Consider the following 20,098-nt stretch of genomic DNA (forward strand, 5'->3'; position numbering starts at 1 on the left):
GGGTTTCTAGTCGTATTCAGGCCGTGGTGGCCCAGTAGGTGGCAATTTTTTTTTACTTTTTCCCAGTTTTTTGTTTTCTTTTTTGCTTTATTTTTTGTTTTGTTTCTACTTACAACAAAATACTTATTTACTTTATTTTATTTTGTTTCTAATTACTTATTTATTTTATTTTATGATAATTCTTTTTGCTATTAAAGTTTCTAACAAAAAAAGTTCTTTATGAAAATTCTTTTTGCTTTTAATGATTCTGAACAGAAAATACTTTGATAATTTTAGTTGCATCAATTTTATATAATTTTAGTTTCATAAATTTTAGAGGTTGCTTATAATGTTTTGAACAGAAAATACTTTGATAATTTTAGTTTCATAAATTTTATTTATGTTATTAAAGTTTATTTTATTTTATTTTATTTTGTTTCTACTTATATATTTTATTAAAGTTTATATTATTTTGTTTCCAATTACTTATTTATTTTATTTTATGATAATTCTTTTTTCTATTAAATTTTCATGCATTTATTGATTATTTTGAGCTATAAGACCCTGAAATTGAAAAGCATTTCAAATGAACTCTGAAAAGGTTAAAAGTTGGCATGGTATCATCATTTCACCCACATAGCATGTGCAAGAAAGTAGAGAGTGTTACAGCAAAAACTGGATGCACTTCGTGTACAAAACGGACAATCTCTTTCAAAGTATCAGGGTTTCATACGGAAACTCGTCTGTTACAAAGGGATTTCATTTTTTTGAACTTATTTGAACTCCGTAGTTTTTCTATGTTCAAAATGCACCATTCAAAGCCACATCATCAATTTTCAACCCTTTCTGACTTTATTTGTTATTTTCATGCATTTACTAAATTTTTCAGCTATAAGACCCTGAAATTGAAAAGCACTACAAATGAACTCTGAAAAGGTTGAAAGTTGGCATGGTATCATCATTTCACCCACATAGCATGTGCAAGAAAGTAGAGAGGCTTACGGCAAAAACTGGATGCACTTCGTGTACAAAACGGACAATCTCTTTCGAAGTATCAGGGTTTCATACAGAAACTCGTCTGTTACAAAGGGATTTCATTTTTTTGAAGTAATTTGTACTCCATACTTTTTATGTGTTCAAAATGCACCATTCAAAGCCACATCATCATTTTTTACCCCTTTCTGACTTCATTTGTTACTTTTCATGCATTTACTGATTTTTTCAGCTATAAGACCCTGAAATTGAAAAGAACTACAAATGAACTCTGAAAAGGTTGAAAGTTGGCATGGTATCATCATTTCACCCACATAGCATATGCAAGAAAGTAGAGAGCCTTACGGCAAAAACTGGATGCACTTCATGTACAAAACGGACAATCTCTTTTGAAGTATCAAGGTTTCATACAGAAACTCGTCTATTACAAAGGGATTTCATCTTTTTTGAACTTATTTGAACTCCATAGTTTTTCTATGTTCAAAATGCACCATTCAAAGCCACATCATCAATTTTCAACCCTTTCTGACTTCATTTGTTATTTTTCATGCATTTACTGATTTTTTTCAGCTATAAGACCCTGAAATTGAAAAGCACTACAAATGAACTCTAAAAAGGTTGAAAGTTGGCATGGTATCATCATTTCACCCACATAGCATGTGCAAGAAAGTAGAGAGGCTTACGGCAAAACTGGATGCACTTCGTGTACAAAACTGACAATCTCTTTCGAAGTATCAGGGTTTCATACGGAAACTCGTCTGTTACAAAGGGATTTCATTTTTTTGAACTTATTTGTACTCCATACTTTTTCTGTGTTCAAAATGCACCATTCAAAGCCACATCATCATTTTTTACCCCTTTCTGACTTCATTTGTTACTTTTCATGCATTTACTGATTTTTTCAGCTATAAGACCCTGAAATTGAAAAGCACTACAAATGAACATGGATAGATAAGTGACCAAATTAATACTAGTTCATCATCACATTAAAACCAAGGTACATACATAGTTCAAATTGAACAACATATAGCTCTCCAGAGCATCTAGTTAAACCATACATCGAAACTATTTAAAACCTTTCAATGCAACAACAAATGCGATCATAATCACAACTAAGGAAACAATTAATCCAACGGCATAATGATAACAAGCCTCGGTATGAATGGCATATTTTCTAATCTTTCTAATCTTCAACCGCATTGCATCCATCTTGATCTTGTGATCATCGACGACATCCGCAACATGCAACTCCAATATCATCTTCTCCTCCTCAATTTTTTATTTTTTCCTTCAAGTAATTGTTTTCTTCTTCAACTAAATTTAACCTCTCGACAATAGGGTCGGTTGGAATTTCCGGTTCAACCACCTCCTACATAAATAAAATCTATGTCACGTTGGTCGGCATAATTGTCATAAACAATAAATGAACCAAATAGTTATTAAAAGATAATATATACCACATCCGAATCATAGACAGGACGAGGGCCGACGGATACCAGAACCATCGCACTATATAATAACAAGGAATAATAAAAGTAAGAAAATTAGACAAGTATCTATCTCAAGTAAGAATTTTTCTTCTTTCAGAAAGAAGATAAGAACAAGAGGCTCACCACGGTGGTGCCGGCGACGAGATCGGCACGGGCGATCGACGGCGGTGAAGACAGGGACAGGACGTGACGGACCGCTAAACCTAGAAAAATCTCAGGGAAAATGGAGCTTGGAGGTAGAGTTTCAAGAGAAGAAATATTAACTAGTGTGGCTCGGACATTTCATCGAACACCTCATGTGCATAGGATGTGAGCTAGAGCACCCAAATGCCCTCCCCTCGCTGGCCAGCAAAAAACAGAGCAGTGTGGAGTGCTCTGCTCGCCGACGATGAGCTATATGTAGGCAAATCATTTGTCCCGGTTCGTGACTGGAACCGGAACCAATGGATGTGGGCCAGGAGCGAGGCCCATTGGTCCCGGTTCGTGCCTCGTGCCTAGAACCGGGACAAATGGGTCCAGACGAACCGGGACCAAAGCCCATGAGGCCCCGGCTGGCCACCTGGGCTCATGAACCGGGACTAATGGGCTAGCCAGGCCCGAACGAAAGCCCCTTTTTCTACTAGTGCTGGTACCCCCGACAGCCCGTAGCCGCCCGCCCAGCGGCAGAACGGTAACGGGCTGCACGTGTCAAGCGGGAGTCATGCCTAGTCGGGCGTGTAGCCGTCCTCTGTGTGTCCCTTGTCCAGTAGTCATTTTTTGTCGGAAAAAGTTCAAAATAAACCTTGAACTTGTAGACCAAAGATAAATCGAACCCTGAATTTTAAATCCTGGAAATTAGCACTATGAACGTATCAATCCCGGTCAGTTCATAGTGGTAATTTCCAGGATTTAAAATTCAGGGTTCGATTTATCTTTGGTCTACAAGTTCAAGGTTTATTTTGAACTTTTTTCGATAAAAAAGGAAAAAGTCCTTTTTTATCTCACACATAACTGCATTCCCTCAAAAATTAAGTCTCATGGCTGCAGGTTATAATAGTACAAGCGTGCATGACATTTGGGGACCCTTTCAGTTCACGCCTCGGTTTTGAGCCACCGATATCCTGAAAGATAATTCATCCTAACCAAGTACAAACTTGCACAGTGTGAAAAATAGATATAACCTGCATGGTTTCCCTATGCACTGCATGTTGGCAAATATCGCTTCCCTATCTGGTTTTCTCTCTCTCTCTCTCTCTCTCTCTCTCTCTGGACTCACACAATCGCAAGGAGAAAGAAGAACAGGAGATTTGTGCCGTGTAAAACTTGCGACTTTTCTGTTGTCTTTGCACTGAATTTATTTGAAGTACAACTGAAGAAACGGGCTCGTGGCACCCAAACTACGCGCCACCGCCGATCGTGGTGCTCGTTCCATCCCAGGAGCGACCAGGGGAGGCGCGAGACTCACTCCTGGCAGCTAACAACTTGAGCTAATGTCACTCACAGAAAACCTAAAACTAACTGACGAAACTGAAGAAATGGACATGGCAGCAAAAACAGAAACTCTGCCATGGCAGCAAAAACAGAAACTCTGCCATGGCACAGAAAACAGCACTACGATGCAGACTTGGGTTTATTCAACAATCACCCCCTAAATTCTAGTCTTCCTACCTTATTTTCTGCATACCAATCTTCTCACGCAGCTAGATGAACACGAGCTAGCACATTTTGGAGGTTGTCGAAGATTGTCATCACTCCGTTCTCGATATCCACCTTGCATCCATTCTCGTCAAGCTTCCTGGCAAAGATGATGTTGTTACGAGGCTGTGTGATGTAGTAGACTCCGGTGAATATGGGATGTTCGCCTGTGAGACCCTCGAAGAGGACAGAACCTTGCCCGCAAATCTCCATATTTGAACCGTCACCAAACTTGACCGAGCCATCAACATCATATTCTAGCTCGAGGAATTTCTCCTTGCTCCTCGTCATGTGGTTACTGTTGGGTTTCGTAGTAATTTCAAAATATTTCCTACGCACACGCAAGATCATGGTGATGCACAGCAACAAGAGGGGAGAGTGTTGTCTACGTACCCACGCAGACTGACTGCAGAAGCGTTGACGCAACGTAGAGGAAGTAGTCGTACGTCTTCCCGATCCGACCGATCCAAGTACCGTTACTCCGGCACCTCCGAGTTCTTAGCACACGTACAACTCAATGACGATCCCCGAACTCCGATCCAGCAAAGCTTCGGGGAGGAGTTCCGTCAGCACGATGGCGTGGTGACGATCTTGATGTACTACCGTCGCAGGGCTTCGCCTAAGCACTGCTACAATATAATCGAGGTGGAATATGGTGGCAGGGGGCACCGCACACGGCTAAGGAACGATCTCAATGATCAACTTGTGTGTCTAGAGGTGCCCCCTGCCCCCGTATATAAAGGAGCCAAGGGGGAGGGGGCGGCCGGCCAGGAGGAGGGCGCAGGAGGAGTCCTACTCCTACCGGGAGTAGGACTCCCCCCCCCCGAATCCTAGTTGGAATAGGATTCCCCGAGGGGAAAGAGAGAGAGAGAGGGGGCCGGCCACCTCTCCTTGTCCTAATAGGACTAGGGGAGGGGGGAGGCGCGCGGCCCACCTTGGGCTGCCCCTTTCTCCTTTCCACTAAAGCCCACTAAGGCCCATATGGCTCCCGGGGGGTTCCGGTAACCTCCCGGTACTTCGGTAAAATCCCGATTTCACCCGGAACACTTCCGATATCCAAACATAGGCTTCCAATATATCAATCTTTCTGTCTCGACCATTTCGAGACTCCTCGTCATGTCCGTGATCACATCCGGGACTCTGAACTAACTTCGGTACATCAAAATGCATAAACTCATAATAACTGTCATCGTAACGTTAAGCGTGCGGACCCTACGGTTTGAGAATAATGCAGACATGACTGAGACACATCTCCGGTCAATAACCAATAGCGGGACCTGGATGCCCATATTGGCTCCTACATATTCTACGAAGATCTTTATCGGTCAGACCGCATAACAACATACGTTGTTCCCTTTGTCATCGGTATGTTACTTGCCCGAGATTCGATCGTCGGTATCCAATACCTAGTTCAATCTCGTTACCGGCAAGTCTCTTTACTCGTTCCGTAATACATCATCTCGCAACTAACTCATTGGTTGCAATGCTTCCAAGGCTTATGTGATGTGCATTACCGAGAGGGCCCAGAGATACCTCTCCGACAATCGGAGTGACAAATCCTAATCTCGAAATACGCCAACCCAACATCTACCTTTGGAGACACCTGTAGAGCACCTTTATAATCACCCATTTACGTTGTGACGTTTGGTTGCACACAAAGTGTTCCTCCGGTAAACGGGGGTTGCATAATCTCATAGTCATAGGAACATGTATAAGTCATGAAGAAAGCAATAGCAACATACTAAACGATCGGGTGCTAAGCTAATGGAATGGGTCATGTCAATCAGATCATTCAACTAATGATGTGATCTCGTTAATCAAATAACAACTCTTTTGTTCATGGTTAGGAAACATAACCATCTTTGATTAACGAGCTAGTCAAGTAGAGGCATACTAGTGACACTCTGTTTGTCTATGTATTCACACATGTATTATGTTTCCGGTTAATACAATTCTAGCATGAATAATAAACATTTATCATGATATAAGGAAATAAATAATAACTTTATTATTGCCTCTAGGGCATATTTCCTTCAGTTGCTGGCACCCATGTCTAGATACCACCATAGTTTAAAAAACCGGACCGGACCGGCGGTCGGACCGGAAAAAACCGGAACCAGAGATCACATCGGGTTTTTAAGCTCAGCAGACCATTCATGCAATCGGACCGGGAAAAACCGGACGAACCGGCCGGTTTTTGGGAAAACCGACGAACCGGGCGGTTTACAAAGAACCGTCCGGTTCGATGTTGATTCCAGAAAAGCCCCTGGATCGACTTATTTTTATGCAGAGAAGGTGGGGGTAGAAAGGGAAAAGAGAACAAATCCCTCTTTTGCTAGGGTTTTGACTGAATCTGGAGAGGCATTCCTCGAATTTGAGTAGACTAGCCGCCACCTCTCTCACTGGCGTCTGGCTGGCGCCGCCGCCCCCATCCGCGGATCCGCTGCTGCCCTTGCCTCGCGTGGCGCCGTGGCGCGCCGACGCCGCCTCTCCCTCCCGACCTCCTCGTTGCGGCAGCAGCAGACCAGCAGCACGAGCCCGCGCCGCCAGTCGTCATCCCGCGCCGCTCCGCCGCCACGCCCCGACGGCTAAATCTGGTATGAACAGAGCAATCCCCTCTCTTCTCTGCCGGTCTGTCCCCAATCTCCATCCTTCTATTATTTATTTCTAGGATCCATGACTCATGATATACTGGTTTGCAATTTGCCCCATGTCATGACTCATGATACAGCCAAATTTGTATATTTGTTTGCTGATGCGAATTGTATATTTGTGCATTGCAGGCTTCCAACAGTAGGATGGGTTCGTCCGAGACGCCCATGACAGGAACCGACGGTGGCACAACCAACTCGTCATTTGAGTACCAATCTTCACAGGCACAAACAAAATCGAGAACCAAAGCAAAATCTGATCCATCATGGGCACATTGTGTTGAAGTTCTTGATGAAGCAAACAAGAAGATGATCCGTTGCATGTATTGCAATGACCTGTTCAAAGGTGGTGGCATTCATCGTTTCAAGCGTCATTTAGCTGGAGAAAAAGGTGATGCGAAGATATGCATGAAAGTTCCTGATGAGGTTAGATATGAAATGAAGCAAAGCATTGCAAACTTTGAGGAGAAGAAAAGGAAGTCACAAGATGTTGATGTTCGCATATTGGAGGATTGTGTGGAAGTTTCAGCTCAAGATGTTGCTACTAGAGCCAAAAGAGGCTAACCAAATCAACCGGTTGTTCGTGTTCCTACCACAAGCAAAGGACCGGACAGATTCTTCATGTCTAGAACCCTTCCAGGTGATCAACCAACATTGAAGAGTGTTATTCAATCTCAAGAAGTAGTAGAGAGAGTTGACTTGATTATAAACAAATGGTTTCTTGATGCATCCATTCCTTTCAATGCAACAACTTCAAGATTTTATCAGCCCATGATTGATGCAATTGCTGGTATTGGTTCTGGTTACAAAGGGCCAAGTATGTACAAAATGCGAGGTCCTTTGCTAGCAAAAAATGTTGAAAATACCAAGAAGTTTTCTGAGAGCTACCGTAAAGCATGGAAGGAGAGTGGCTGCACCATTATGGCCGATGGGTGGACATTTAAGAAGAAAAGAACTCTCATAAACTTTTTGGTCTATTGTCCAAAAGGTATGATCTTCCTCAAATCTGTTGATGCCACTGCTAGTTCCAAAACCGGTGATTTCTTGTCCAAATTATTCAGCGATGTTGTCCGTTTTGTTGGAGTAGATAATGTGGTCCACTTTGTCACAGATAATGCCTCGAACATGGTTTTAGCTGGAAAGAAATTAGAGGCTGAATTTCCTTCACTTTATTGGTCTCCATGTGCTGCCCATTGCTTGAATTTGATCCTGACTGATTTGGGAAAACTGCCACTAGTGCAATCAGCTATAAATCATGCAACTAAAATCACTTCCTATTTGTATAACCATTCCTTTCCACTTTATCTTATGAGAAAGTTCACTAATGGAAGAGAGATACTTCGTCCAACACCAACTCGATTTGCTACTCATTTTGTTGCATTGCAAAGTATCTATAAGCAAAAAGATGCTCTTCGTTCTATGGTTCTATCCAAAGAGTGGAAGTCGACCTCAAATTCAAAGGAGACAAAAGGTAAAAGGTTTGTTGACCATGTACTTGACCAACAGTTTTGGAAAGATTGTGCTTCGGTTTGCCAATTCTCGGAACCTTTAGTTCGTGTGCTAAGAATTGTTGATAGTGATAAAAGGCCAGCAATGGGGTATGTGTTTGGAGCATTACATGCTGCCATTGAGGAGATTGAGAAGAGGTTTCAAAGAAAGAAAAGGGACATTCAGCAACCTGTTCTTAAAATTATAGAGGATAGGTGGGATAATCACTTGAATAAAAATCTGCATGCAGCTGGATTTTGGTTTAATCCAATCAACCAATACGATGAAGAGCTTATGTCAAAGTACCATACCACTACCTCCGGAGTTATAGATGCTATTGAGAGGTATGCATCAAATGATGCAGATTTGCGTAAAGCTTTGACGCGAGAGATGAAGATTTTCAGAGGTGCGGAAGATGATTTTGGTAGAGTGTCAGCCATTAGTGACCGAGCTACAATGCTTCCTGGTATGTCTAATGCCTTCATCTTTTGTTATTCATTTTCCAATTTCAGCATTAAGTGATTTTGAAATATGCACGTGCTTTCTTTTCTTTAGATGAATGGTGGTCGAATTATGGTTGTAGTGCTCCAAACTTGCAAAAGCTTGCCATTCGTGTCTTGAGTCAAACTTGTAGTGCTTCAGGATGTGAGAGAAATTGGAGTTTGTTTGAACATATTCACTCCAAAAAAAGAAACAGACTTGAGCATCAAAGAATGAATGATATTGCTTATGTGCACTACAACTCAAGGCTGGAGCAAAGGTGCTCTCTTTATGTTATCCCTACTACCTACTTTATTCTCTTTTTTGTATGTTGCACACTTGCACAGTTTATAATTTCATTGCATGTTTAGGTGTATGTCCCAAACTAGAAACTATGACCCAATTAGTTTGGAGGACATTGGCAAGTTTGATGAAAATTGGATTCTTGAAGATGATCCCATTGTACTAAGTGTGGAAGAAATAGAATTATTCCGCAAAGGATGTACACCACATGACAATGACAGCGAGATAAATTGCAATATGAATGGTAATGTTTCTATTCATTCACTTGGCCATTTTTTCCGTTATTTACCCATTATTCCTGATTTTGAGCACATAAACTTCTATGGTGTAGATGATGATCTTGTGATTGAGGATGATGAGGAGGACAATGACATGGATGGTGCAAATGACCATACAAACGTCCCAACAGCCAACGAGGGTGCAAATGACGGACATGATGATGAGGACAATGATATGGATGATGACGCACCACGTGGACCAAGTACGATTGATTGGAACTTCCAATATCGTTAATTCTTATTCTGCCGTCATGCTTGTTGGCTGTTGCTATTTGTCTATGAGAAAGACTATGTTTTATTTGATGTGTGAGAGTTGAGAGTTGAGACTATGTTTGGGAGGTTGATACTATGTTTGACAGCTTCAGACCTTGGTTATTACCTTACCTCTTGTTGCTACTAAACTATGAGAGACTATGCATTATTATGAATTTATGATTTATGGGACTGAATTATGTTGCTGGCTTGGTACTATGTTGCTAATTGGCAATTTGGCATGTTGCTTCATTGCTTGCTTCCTGGTCATTCTGCTTGTTGTTGCTACGAGATTTGAATCATGTACGATGTGAATACGTGATATAGGACGTTAGGAAGTATCATGTATGTGAATTACATATTAACATTTAGTTACTTGTTACTCTGTCAGGTGATTACACTTTGTTCCTTCTATTTATTGGTGTATTTATTAGTAAAAATATATTATTTTATTGCTTAAAAAACTGACAATCGAACCGGTGAACCGGCGGTCCGACCGGTAAAAACCTGAACCAGCAGCCTTTCCGGTTCGATTCTCGGTTCGGTTTTTTAAACTATGGATAGCACGACACATTCTAGTTTTCGGATAACTTCAGTATTACTTTCATCTCATGAAGTATCACCTTCCAGTTTGGTTTCACAACCACCGTTTTGACGAGATCACAAATTTCGGCCATCGGAAGACTTGGACGTTCGTCTTCTTGCTTCACTAAATTTGCCTTGATCTCTCGCTTGATAGGCTCCGGACAACCCTTTGCCAAGTGACACATCTTGTTGCAGTTATAGCACTTTACCTCGGACATATCCAAGTTTCGTTGCTTCGAATCTTTAGATCGGTCCGCATTACCACGACCTTGTGGCTTGCCTTCTCCGGTTTGTCCGCCGCGTTTCACGTTGCTTGAGCCTTCGCCACTGTCACACCTTCCTTTGCTACCTGGGGCCTCCCAATCTGCGTGCGAGTACATGAGTTGGTCACCACCTTCTCCTTTGTTTTTTTACATCCACGAGCATTCTCTTCCCATCTCCGCAGGCGTCCAATCGCCTCCGTTATGGTCATGTCATCGATATCATAAAGCTGCTTGAGTGTGTCGATGATGTACACGAATTTGTCACTCACCGAACTGAAAAATTTCTTCATGATCTCAGCTTCCTCGAGCTTGGCACCAAGGCTGTTTCTCCAAGAAGCATCTGTTTTTCGTTTTTTGTTTTTCCTACTTTTGCACATGCGTGAATTTTTTTAAAGAAAAAAAATCAAATTTGTGAACTTTTTCTCATATTTGTGAATATTTTTCAATTTCTTGAACTTTTTAGTGAAGTCTTTACTGAAAATCTGTGATTTTTTTCAACTATGTTACCAAATATTACAAATATCCACATTATTGTTTCAAAGTCTGTGGAATTTTTATATAGGTATATTTTTCAAAAAAATCACAAAATTTGAAAAAATCAGGAATAGGTAGATCTTTTATTTACAAAATCTATGGTTGTTTCCCAAATTTTATAAGAAAAAGAGATGAACTTTTTCCACAAGCGAGGTACTGTGGTCGGTTTTGATCGGGTCAAACTCTACCATAACCATGCCTGACCGAATTATCAGGTCCTTCCGAAACCAAAGACCCTATCAATGTGTGCAGCAAGAGACCCATCGTGGAACCTGACCCTATCGGGCACATCAGGTCAAACAATATTTCTTATTTCGTTATTTCATCATATGGATTGGTATAGATGACGTAAAAGTTGAATTATATAGGACGACAGGAACGGACATAGCCAGTACATACGTGAACTTGTTTCGAAAATGGTAATCAGTATTTAATATGTATATAATTTTAGAGATTCCAGACATTTTTATAAAACGGGAACATTTTTTAGAAATCTCGATATTTTTTGAATTTCCCGGACTTTTTTTTGGAATTGCGAATATTTTTTGTCATTTGCAAACAGTCTGACAAAACATGCTAACAATTTTTGAAAATTTTGTTTTAGAAAAATAAACAGGAAAGAAAATAAAAAAACAAAAACTAATAAAGAGGAAACCAATCTTTGATTGGTAGATGGACAAGTGATGTCCCTGACCCACTAGGGTTCAAGTCATAGTGCTTGCATTATTCTTGGATTGATTTGAAGATTTCTGGCAATGCGCATTCAGTCGGAGGAGACGTTCCCGTCGACGACAAGGCGCCTACGATGACTTCGTAAATCTCAAGATGATATGCCGCCTCGGTCTCTCGATGTGCTCATAGAGGTAGGTTATGCGTGTGTGCGTTCATATGGGTGAATGTATGCGCGTGTATATTTTTTTGAACACAGTACAGACGCAAGCGCTCATATACCTGCCCATACACACATCCCTATGAACGCACACATGCACACCCTACTCCTATGAGCACCTTCGAGAGACTGAGCCGGCATATCATCTTGAAATTTACGTAGTAACCGTAGACACCTCATCATCGACGGGAACGTCTCCTCCCACCGAATGTGTACCACCGGAATCCTGAAATAAATCCAAGAATAAATGCAAGCACTAGGAATTGAACCCTGGTAGGCTGGGGATACCACAGTCCCACTAACTTTCCAACCACAGATTGGTTTGCGTATGCACATGTATATGAGCGCTTGCGTTTGTACCGTGTTTAAATAAAAAAAGCTATTAAAGAAACAAACGGGAAAAAACAATGCTTTAGATGTGGTCGTTCCTGTTGGTTCTTATATTACTCCCTCCGTTTCTTTTTAGTGTGCATATAAGATTTGGTCAAAGTCAAATTTTGTAAAGTTTGACCAACTTTATAGAAAAAATATCAACATCTACAATACTAAAGTTATATGATATGAAAATTACTTTCATGATGCATCTAAAAATATTGGTTTTGTGAATCTTAATATTTTTTTCTATAAACTTAGTCAAAGTTAATAAAGTTTGACTTTGGCCAAATCTTATATGCAGACTAAAAAGAAACGGACGGAGTACTATAAGCGTTTTCCTAATTTTTAAAGAAGCTCCATAGCTCGTCTGGCAAACGATCCCTTGTACCGGCGCCCATTTCAGCATTTCGTCCAACCGCATAGCAGAACTGGGTCAATAAACGATAAACGTGTGATTTCGCTATAGCTTATTGGACCGAGTTGCATGCATGGTTGGTCAAAACACACGAGTTCCTGCACGCTGTCGGGAAAATTGCAAAGACGGCCAAACAAATTCCACGGCAACTTGCAGTATCTCTATGATTAATGCAAGTTGCATTTCTTTGAACCAAACTTTTGTTTTCTTCACACCGTGCGCATGGAGGCCAAGTCATGGGAAGCAAGGACTAAACCGTACGCGCTAATTGGTTATATTTTCCTCTGCTATATAACTAGCTCCACAAGTCACTTGTAGCAGATATGTACGCCGTTTCTTGCTTGAAACCATGGTGATCAATTTCATGTGCTGGCCAGGTACCAAACTGGCATGGATCTTGGCGCTGCTGCTCAACCTGGTCATTACGATTAAAGTCTACGGCCAACCTCCCTCTGGTAACACAAGCCATATCCTCCTACCTTTTCTTTAAGCTATGCAACTTAGGCTGCTGCCAATGCATGGGTGCTTAGATGAGATGCTAAGCACATTAAATAGCTTAGCAACTATACTCCCCAATGCATAGGTGCTTAGCTTATGGTTGCTAAGCTTACTTCATTTAATGTTTTAGCAACTAAAGCTCTTCATGTATTGGTGGGCTTCCTTCCTTTAAATGTTTTGCCTAGGTTCACGCGCTTAGCATTGGTTCTTTCTGGGGTCACCACACTCATCTCTCTCCTCTTAAATAACTTGCCACATCAGATTTTTTGCCTACGTGGAAGGCTTAGCACCTGTACAAGGTGGAGCATTGGGAGGGGCCTTAAAGCTATGCTCAATCTGCAAGGCATACAGTACACTTGTGTTTACTTGAGCATGCAACTTAAAGAAATCTCGCTTTACAGTAATCTGAACAGCCAAACATTATTATCAGCTTCTGAGTATCCAGTGCGCAGCTAGTGATCTTGCATCAATCAATCCCAAATCGTTGGATGTTGGAGCACATGAAATTGATACATATTCTCCATTGTATAGGGTTCATAAGCATCGACTGTGGATTGAGAAACAGCAGTTCATACAACGACAGCGCCACCGGGCTACGGTTCGATGCCGACGCTGGATTTGTACAGGGTGGCATGAGAAAACAGATTTCTCAACAGTTTATGGCTGCTGCCTTCAATGAGCAACAAAAAACCCTGAGGAGCTTTCCTCGCGGCTCAAGGAATTGCTATACACTGCCATCAACCATCGATAAGAAGTATCTATTGAGAGCCACGTTTACTTATGGCAACTATGATGGGTTGAACAAGACTCTGGACGGGTCGCTGTTTCTGTTTGGGCTCCATATCGGCGTTAATTCCTGGGCTACGGTGAACTTGACAAACTGGGACCCATCGGAGGTGGTATGGAACGAGGTACTTACCGTTGCTCCGAGCAACTCCGTGTCCGTCTGCTTGGTAAACTTCGGTTCAGGGGTTCCCTTCATATCCTCGTTGGAGTTAAGGCCACTCGAAGATACAATGTACCCTTTTGTCAATACTTCTGTTTCAATCAGCCTTTTGGGTCGAACCAGATATGGCAACGTCACCGACTTTATCACAAGGTGAGATGAGATGAGGAGTCCATCCATAATAATTTTGGTGTAGATCTAACTTGTGTCTACAAATGGTTTTCGATTCAGTTTGCTTGCTTAATGCATATAAAGTGTTTGCTCCTTTTTTCTGTTATCCTGCAACTGCTTCTAACAAAAACTAATACTAGTAAATCTCAAGGCGATGAGTAGTCAGGGTTGCTAGATCTCATACAAATTGTAAGTAAATACCAAACTGTACCGTGCTAGCTATTTATCTGTCTTTTTTCTGTGTCCTTGTGGTCGATTAAGGTATCCAACGGACAATTATGACCGCTTCTGGCGAAGCTTCTCCACACTCTTCCCCGGCATGAACCTGAACACTACCAATAAAGTGGAGAGCCTCCCAGGCAACAACTTCTTCAATATACCGTCGGTCATCATGCAGAATGCCTTGTCCGTAGACATGAACTACTCCGGGATAATCGTCTCCTCGACAGCACATGCCAATCTAGACACTAAGAGCCTGCAGCTTCTCCCAATCTTTCACTTTGCCGAGATTAATGGGAGCAACCCGAACAGGAGGTTCGACATCTACAGCACCGGCGAATTGCTGTTTTCAGACTTCTCCCCTTCACGATTCCAGGTGGACAGCATGCACCAGAACGGACGGTTCTTGCGCAACCCAAATGCATCCTTCCTACTGAAAAAGACAGGCAGCTCAACACTCCCGCCGTTGATCAACGCGGAAGAGCTGTACTGGCTCGTTCGGATGGATAACCTCACTACTGACTCGGAAGATGGTAAGCTGATGTATATGCTGCATGTTCATTACACACTTATCATTTATTATATGACAGATTCACATGATCTTGATGCAATTTATTCAGTTGCTTGAATAGCACCTCCAGCTGCATGCATGTGTTTATAAAGAAATGTCAATGACCGCGATATCACTGTTTAGGCCCCCGAAGATTCTTGACTCCATTTGGTATTGTCATTGAAGTAGTAGAAACAAGTTCATCAGCCGGCTGGCTCACTAGTATACTCAACTCCTGAGTAAGCCAGAATATAAAAAGGTCAAATTGTGAATGAGCCATGGCTAAGACCATAGTTGAGCAATGAATTCATACAATTTATTCAATTATATGAAAATATAAATACTTGCATCTGAAATAACTTTGCAACTTGTTATCATGACCTGCCGCTTAGCCTGTTGGAGATGCTTCGGCTAGTGAAAGGAGAGAGATGGGAGAAGTTAGGGTAACTTCTAGTATACTTCATTCAGTAGCAGGTATCTCCTTGTATATACGGAGACACCCCGAGAAAATCAAAACCTTCAAAAATAACCTCTATCCTTAGAAATCCAATCTGGAAAATGGAAAGGATGCCCTCATATAACACTAGTACTTAAGTTAATGTTTTCATCTTTTTAATACATATAAGCCCTATAACCAATATATACATATTTTTTATTCCGCGTTCATATTTTTCTGTGTTTTTCCTATTGTAGTCAAATACATGATAGAAGCCAAGAACCACTACAATTTGACACGAATAAACTGGAATGGAGATCCGTGCTCCCCAAGAGAATATAGCTGGGAAGGTTTGACTTGTGACTACTCAAAGAGCAACCAGAATCCTAGGATTGTCTCAGTGTAAGAATATATTACCATATACATTTGAAATTAAAGCATTCATTTTTTAACAATTTAAGTGCATAAGTTTAATGCTCCACAAAAGCCCCCTCTTAATTTAAGTCTTTCTCCAAATATGTACTGTTATGCATAAATATTTTACTATGCAGATACTCGGTCATGTTTTTTACTGCCTAAGATCTTGATAACACAGATAATTTAGTTGAAATGAAAAGCATGTAATTTATTGTAAACCTTGACCATATAAATAATTTATTGTAAACCTTAGATCTTGAGAACACAAATAGAACTTGTTGTAACTTGAGTTGCTTTCGCAGAAATCTCTCTGCGAGTGGATTGAAAGGTGGATTAGCCGTATCATTCATGAACATGGTATCACTAGAAAACCTGCAAGTGGTACTTACCACAATGTATTCATATGCTAGACACTTATTGCGATTGTGTTGACATAATTTTGACACTAAAAACTAAACATATAGGGATTTATCACACAACAATTTGACGGGAGCTATTCCAGACTATCAACTAAAGTCACTCAAGATTCTGTAAGTCTGATTGCATATTTGGTTGGTGATATAGATTTCACATGAATAATTTAACTATTATTTTCCAGCAATTTGTCACACAACCAGCTCGTCGGGCCAATCCCTGATTCTATTCTTCAAAGGTTTCAGGCTGGTTTGCTTGATTTAAGGTTTGACATACTCTATTGCGCAATTCCTTGATATATTTCTATTTGTGATCAAACTAGAAAACACACCAATAGGCTCAACCCAAGGTTCATTGTCACATAAATAATTGGACAGTTAGAAACAATAGTTGCAAATACTATATAAATTATTGGTGGAAAAACATTATGTTCCTTTGGCACGCCTTGCCAAACAAGAACTACACATGTTCACTTTCTACTTGTGCAACACCACACTTCTATAGATCAACCAACTAAATGTGTAAACTCTCGTCAAATGCGACTAAGTTGTGGCACCCAATTAGTAAATAGTCATACTTTTGCAGTGCTTATTGATCCAAACGTACCCCGGTAACATATGCTAGCATCTAGTAACTACAACTGATTTATCATATGTGAGCCTTCAACATGAGAGGAAGACAATAGCCTATTCATAACAGGATGCGATTTGAAAACAACGCAGTCTATTAATTTAGAGGTTGGAGGTCCTTATAAGAACTATTAGAGGGTCAGTCGCGCTATAAATCAGAGGTATGTTACAATCATAATTTTATAGAGCCGTTTTAGCTAATATGTTTGAGAGATGATTTATAGATATGTTGTGCATTTGTGTCACAAGATTGGAAGGCAACCCCATATGCTCAAAAGTCAAAGATACATACTGCTCAAATAAGAAGAAGAACATCATACAAACAATGCTTATCACAGTGACGGTTCCTGTCGTACTGGTATCCCTCCTAGTATTGATGTGCATATTCTGGAAGTTATGCTGGAAAGGTAAAATATAAATTTTACGCTCTAAAATCCCCTTTCATCGCTGCAATAAAATTAGGTAGATGTTAGACAGCAACTTCATACCTAAACTTTCATGTAAACGTAAATTCTTGACTAAGCAGGGAAGTCAGACCATGAGGATTATGCCATGTATGAGGAGGAAACTTCCCTACATGTTGACCTCAGACGATTCACATACGTAGAGCTCAAACTCATAACAAATGACTTCCAATCAATCATTGGAAAAGGAGGTTTTGGTATTGTTTATCATGGCAAACTGGAAAATGGTGATGAAGTAGCCATTAAGGTGCTGATGGAAACATCAATAGCGGAGTCAACCGACTTCCTCCCTGAGGTATAACATGAAATCAACATGGTTGAATCATTTTTTTCTTCAATAGAGACTATACGATAAGTCAGCAGCATAAATATACCTTTATGTAGCCTATATGCAATAAATGCAATTGGCTTGTATGTTTGATAACTACATGTATTGCCGCAGGTACAAACCTTGTCCAAAGTTCATCACAAGAATCTTGTGACTTTGAAAGGATATTGCCAAAACAAGAAGTGCCTCGCTCTCATTTATGACTTCATGTCGAGAGGGAATCTTCAACAGCTCATCAGAGGAGGTTTATTTATTAATTTTTACCTTTTATTAATGTTTATATCAAACATAGTTGACTTGTTAAGTTGAAGTTAAATATGTATAGAAGCTGTTTTTGACTTAAATCAATAAATTTTAACCCTCAGCCAAACCTAAAATTGGTAAAATCTAAAATACAGATTGAGAAATTCAGGGTTTTAATTCCTCCAAAACAAACAACCAAAATAGACACCTTGTCCACATAGTCTAATTAACCCTTGTGATACAAGTACTTCTCAAAATATATGAATATATGGTGTTTTATAGAGTAATATAAAAATCATAGGACATGTCCATAAGTACAAAAAATGATCTCCAAAGCCAAGATAGTACACCTTTTAATATCTAACTGTCAATATGATTTCTTGTTACATGTGTGGTTGGTTGCACATAGTAAGTTGGTGGACCTAATTTACTATGTATATGTAGATTATGTAGTAAGAAGTAAGGCCCTAGCAGCACATTCTTGAAGTCACAACCATGGAATGTTCAATTAATCGCTCATAGATATGTGGCTAACGAACCGAGGAAAGCATAGTTACACCCCTAGAGTCATAACCATGACATGATGGGATTGTAAGCATCTTTCAAAGCCATTAAGAATGAAATCAACTCTAGAGGAAAAAATTAAAGTAATAATTTAATAGTTGGATATAACAAAAACTCTCGTAAAGAGAAGGAAAAGCATCGGTCGCCTCTTGAATATCAAAGCTCAGTTTTATGCAGGTTTAAGATCTTAATATATCAATAGGATCTATGCTTAACCATTAAGGCAGTGTGCATAATTTGTTAGCTTATATATATGTACAACATGGTAACAATAATAGTATTAATAGTGGTGGTGGTGGTGGTGGTAGTAGTGGTGGTAGAAGTAGTAGTAGTAATAATAATGGTAGTAGTACCAATAATAAAAACATATATTTATGTGCTATGCACGTATCAAGGAACTTATATTAATGTCGGATTTCTTGATGCAGGAGATGACTATAGTTTGAATTGGGAACAACGACTTCATATTGCACTTGATGCTGCACAAGGTCCATATTTCAATTATTTACTAATTTTATGTATTGTATGTAAGTATGCTTGTTTTGACTAAGTATGAACTTCAATAAACTATAGGCCTGGAGTATCTACATGAGTCATGCACCCCATCAATAGTTCACAGAGATGTAAAGACCCCCAACATCCTTCTAGACAAGAATCTGGTGGGGATAATATCTGATTTTGGGCTTTCCCGTGCTTTTAATGATGCTCACACACATATATCTACTGTTGCTGCTGGCACTCTTGGCTACCTCGACCCTGAGTACCATGCAACTTTCCAACTCACAGTCAAGACAGATGTTTATAGCTTCGGCATCGTGCTTTTGGAGATCATCACTGGCCAGCCCCTGGTATTGATGGAGCCTCAGACCTTTCATCTACCTAACTGGGTACGCCATAAGATTGCCATGGGCAATATTCATGACATCGTGGACAAGAGGTTGTTGGATCAGTACGATGCTAGTTCTCTCCAGAGTGTGGTAGACCTCGCCATGAACTGCGTCGAACACGCGGCCATCAACAGGCCGACCATGACCAAGGTTGTTTCAAGGCTCAAAGAGTTGTTGCCAGTAGTTTCAACCGAAAAGCTGTCTGTTTCTGCTTCAACTAGTAGCGTGAACCCCATGGATGCTGAAATTCGAAGGCAATTTCAGTTGACGATTTCTGGAGTAAGCAACGAGGAGTACTCCTTCCGGTCTGGTTATACCGGTGGGATGTCAGAGTTAATCCCTTTATCTGGACGGTGAAAGGGAGACTCCTACTAAGTTATTGTTGCGTCTGCTTAGTCAAAGTTTGCTAATCTGCTCAAATGTATCCTTGTTTGTTGTTCATAAACTGTAATCGATTCATTTTATGTTTCTGGCACGTCTGTGGTGTTTTTCTATCTGTTCTGTTTTGTGCGAACTCTGCAACTTAGTTGGAGTAATTTTCAAAAAGGAAGCATCTTCTTCATGTGAGAACTCATGATATATTACTAGGATTTATTATTCGGTACCCATGCATTGAGTCCGAGACTAATCCTAAACAAGTTGTCTACTCAAGCGTTGCTGATTAATAATTCTGCTTATTTATC

At 40.4% G+C, this 20,098-nt stretch overlaps 2 protein-coding genes across 2 annotated transcripts; both read left to right on the top strand.

Annotated features, from left to right (window-relative positions):
* Positions 1-7,558: 7,558 nt before the first annotated feature.
* LOC147963006 (uncharacterized) lies at positions 7,559-9,571 on the top strand. Its single transcript, XM_087529440.1, has 6 exons — positions 7,559-7,775; positions 8,225-8,229; positions 8,420-8,741; positions 8,831-9,035; positions 9,127-9,302; positions 9,390-9,571. The coding sequence occupies exons 1-6, from the start codon at positions 7,559-7,561 to the stop codon at positions 9,569-9,571; spliced, it is 1,107 nt and encodes a 368-aa protein (XP_087385566.1).
* Positions 9,572-12,987: 3,416 nt separating this feature from the next.
* LOC125530237 (putative LRR receptor-like serine/threonine-protein kinase At1g51810) lies at positions 12,988-19,815 on the top strand. The gene is made up of 12 exons (XM_087527427.1): positions 12,988-13,104; positions 13,679-14,246; positions 14,526-15,016; positions 15,727-15,871; positions 16,189-16,260; positions 16,351-16,416; positions 16,485-16,565; positions 17,179-17,336; positions 17,456-17,688; positions 17,836-17,965; positions 18,957-19,016; positions 19,102-19,815. Exons 1-12 carry the CDS (start codon positions 12,999-13,001, stop codon positions 19,770-19,772), a joined length of 2,781 nt encoding a protein of 926 aa, XP_087383553.1. The 5' UTR covers positions 12,988-12,998; the 3' UTR covers positions 19,773-19,815.
* Positions 19,816-20,098: the final 283 nt, after the last annotated feature.

The sequence above is a fragment of the Triticum urartu genome, chromosome 6A (genome assembly GCF_056163025.1).
Source record: "Triticum urartu cultivar PI428250 chromosome 6A, HENAU_Tu73, whole genome shotgun sequence".
Taxonomy (NCBI): Eukaryota; Viridiplantae; Streptophyta; class Magnoliopsida; order Poales; family Poaceae; genus Triticum; species Triticum urartu.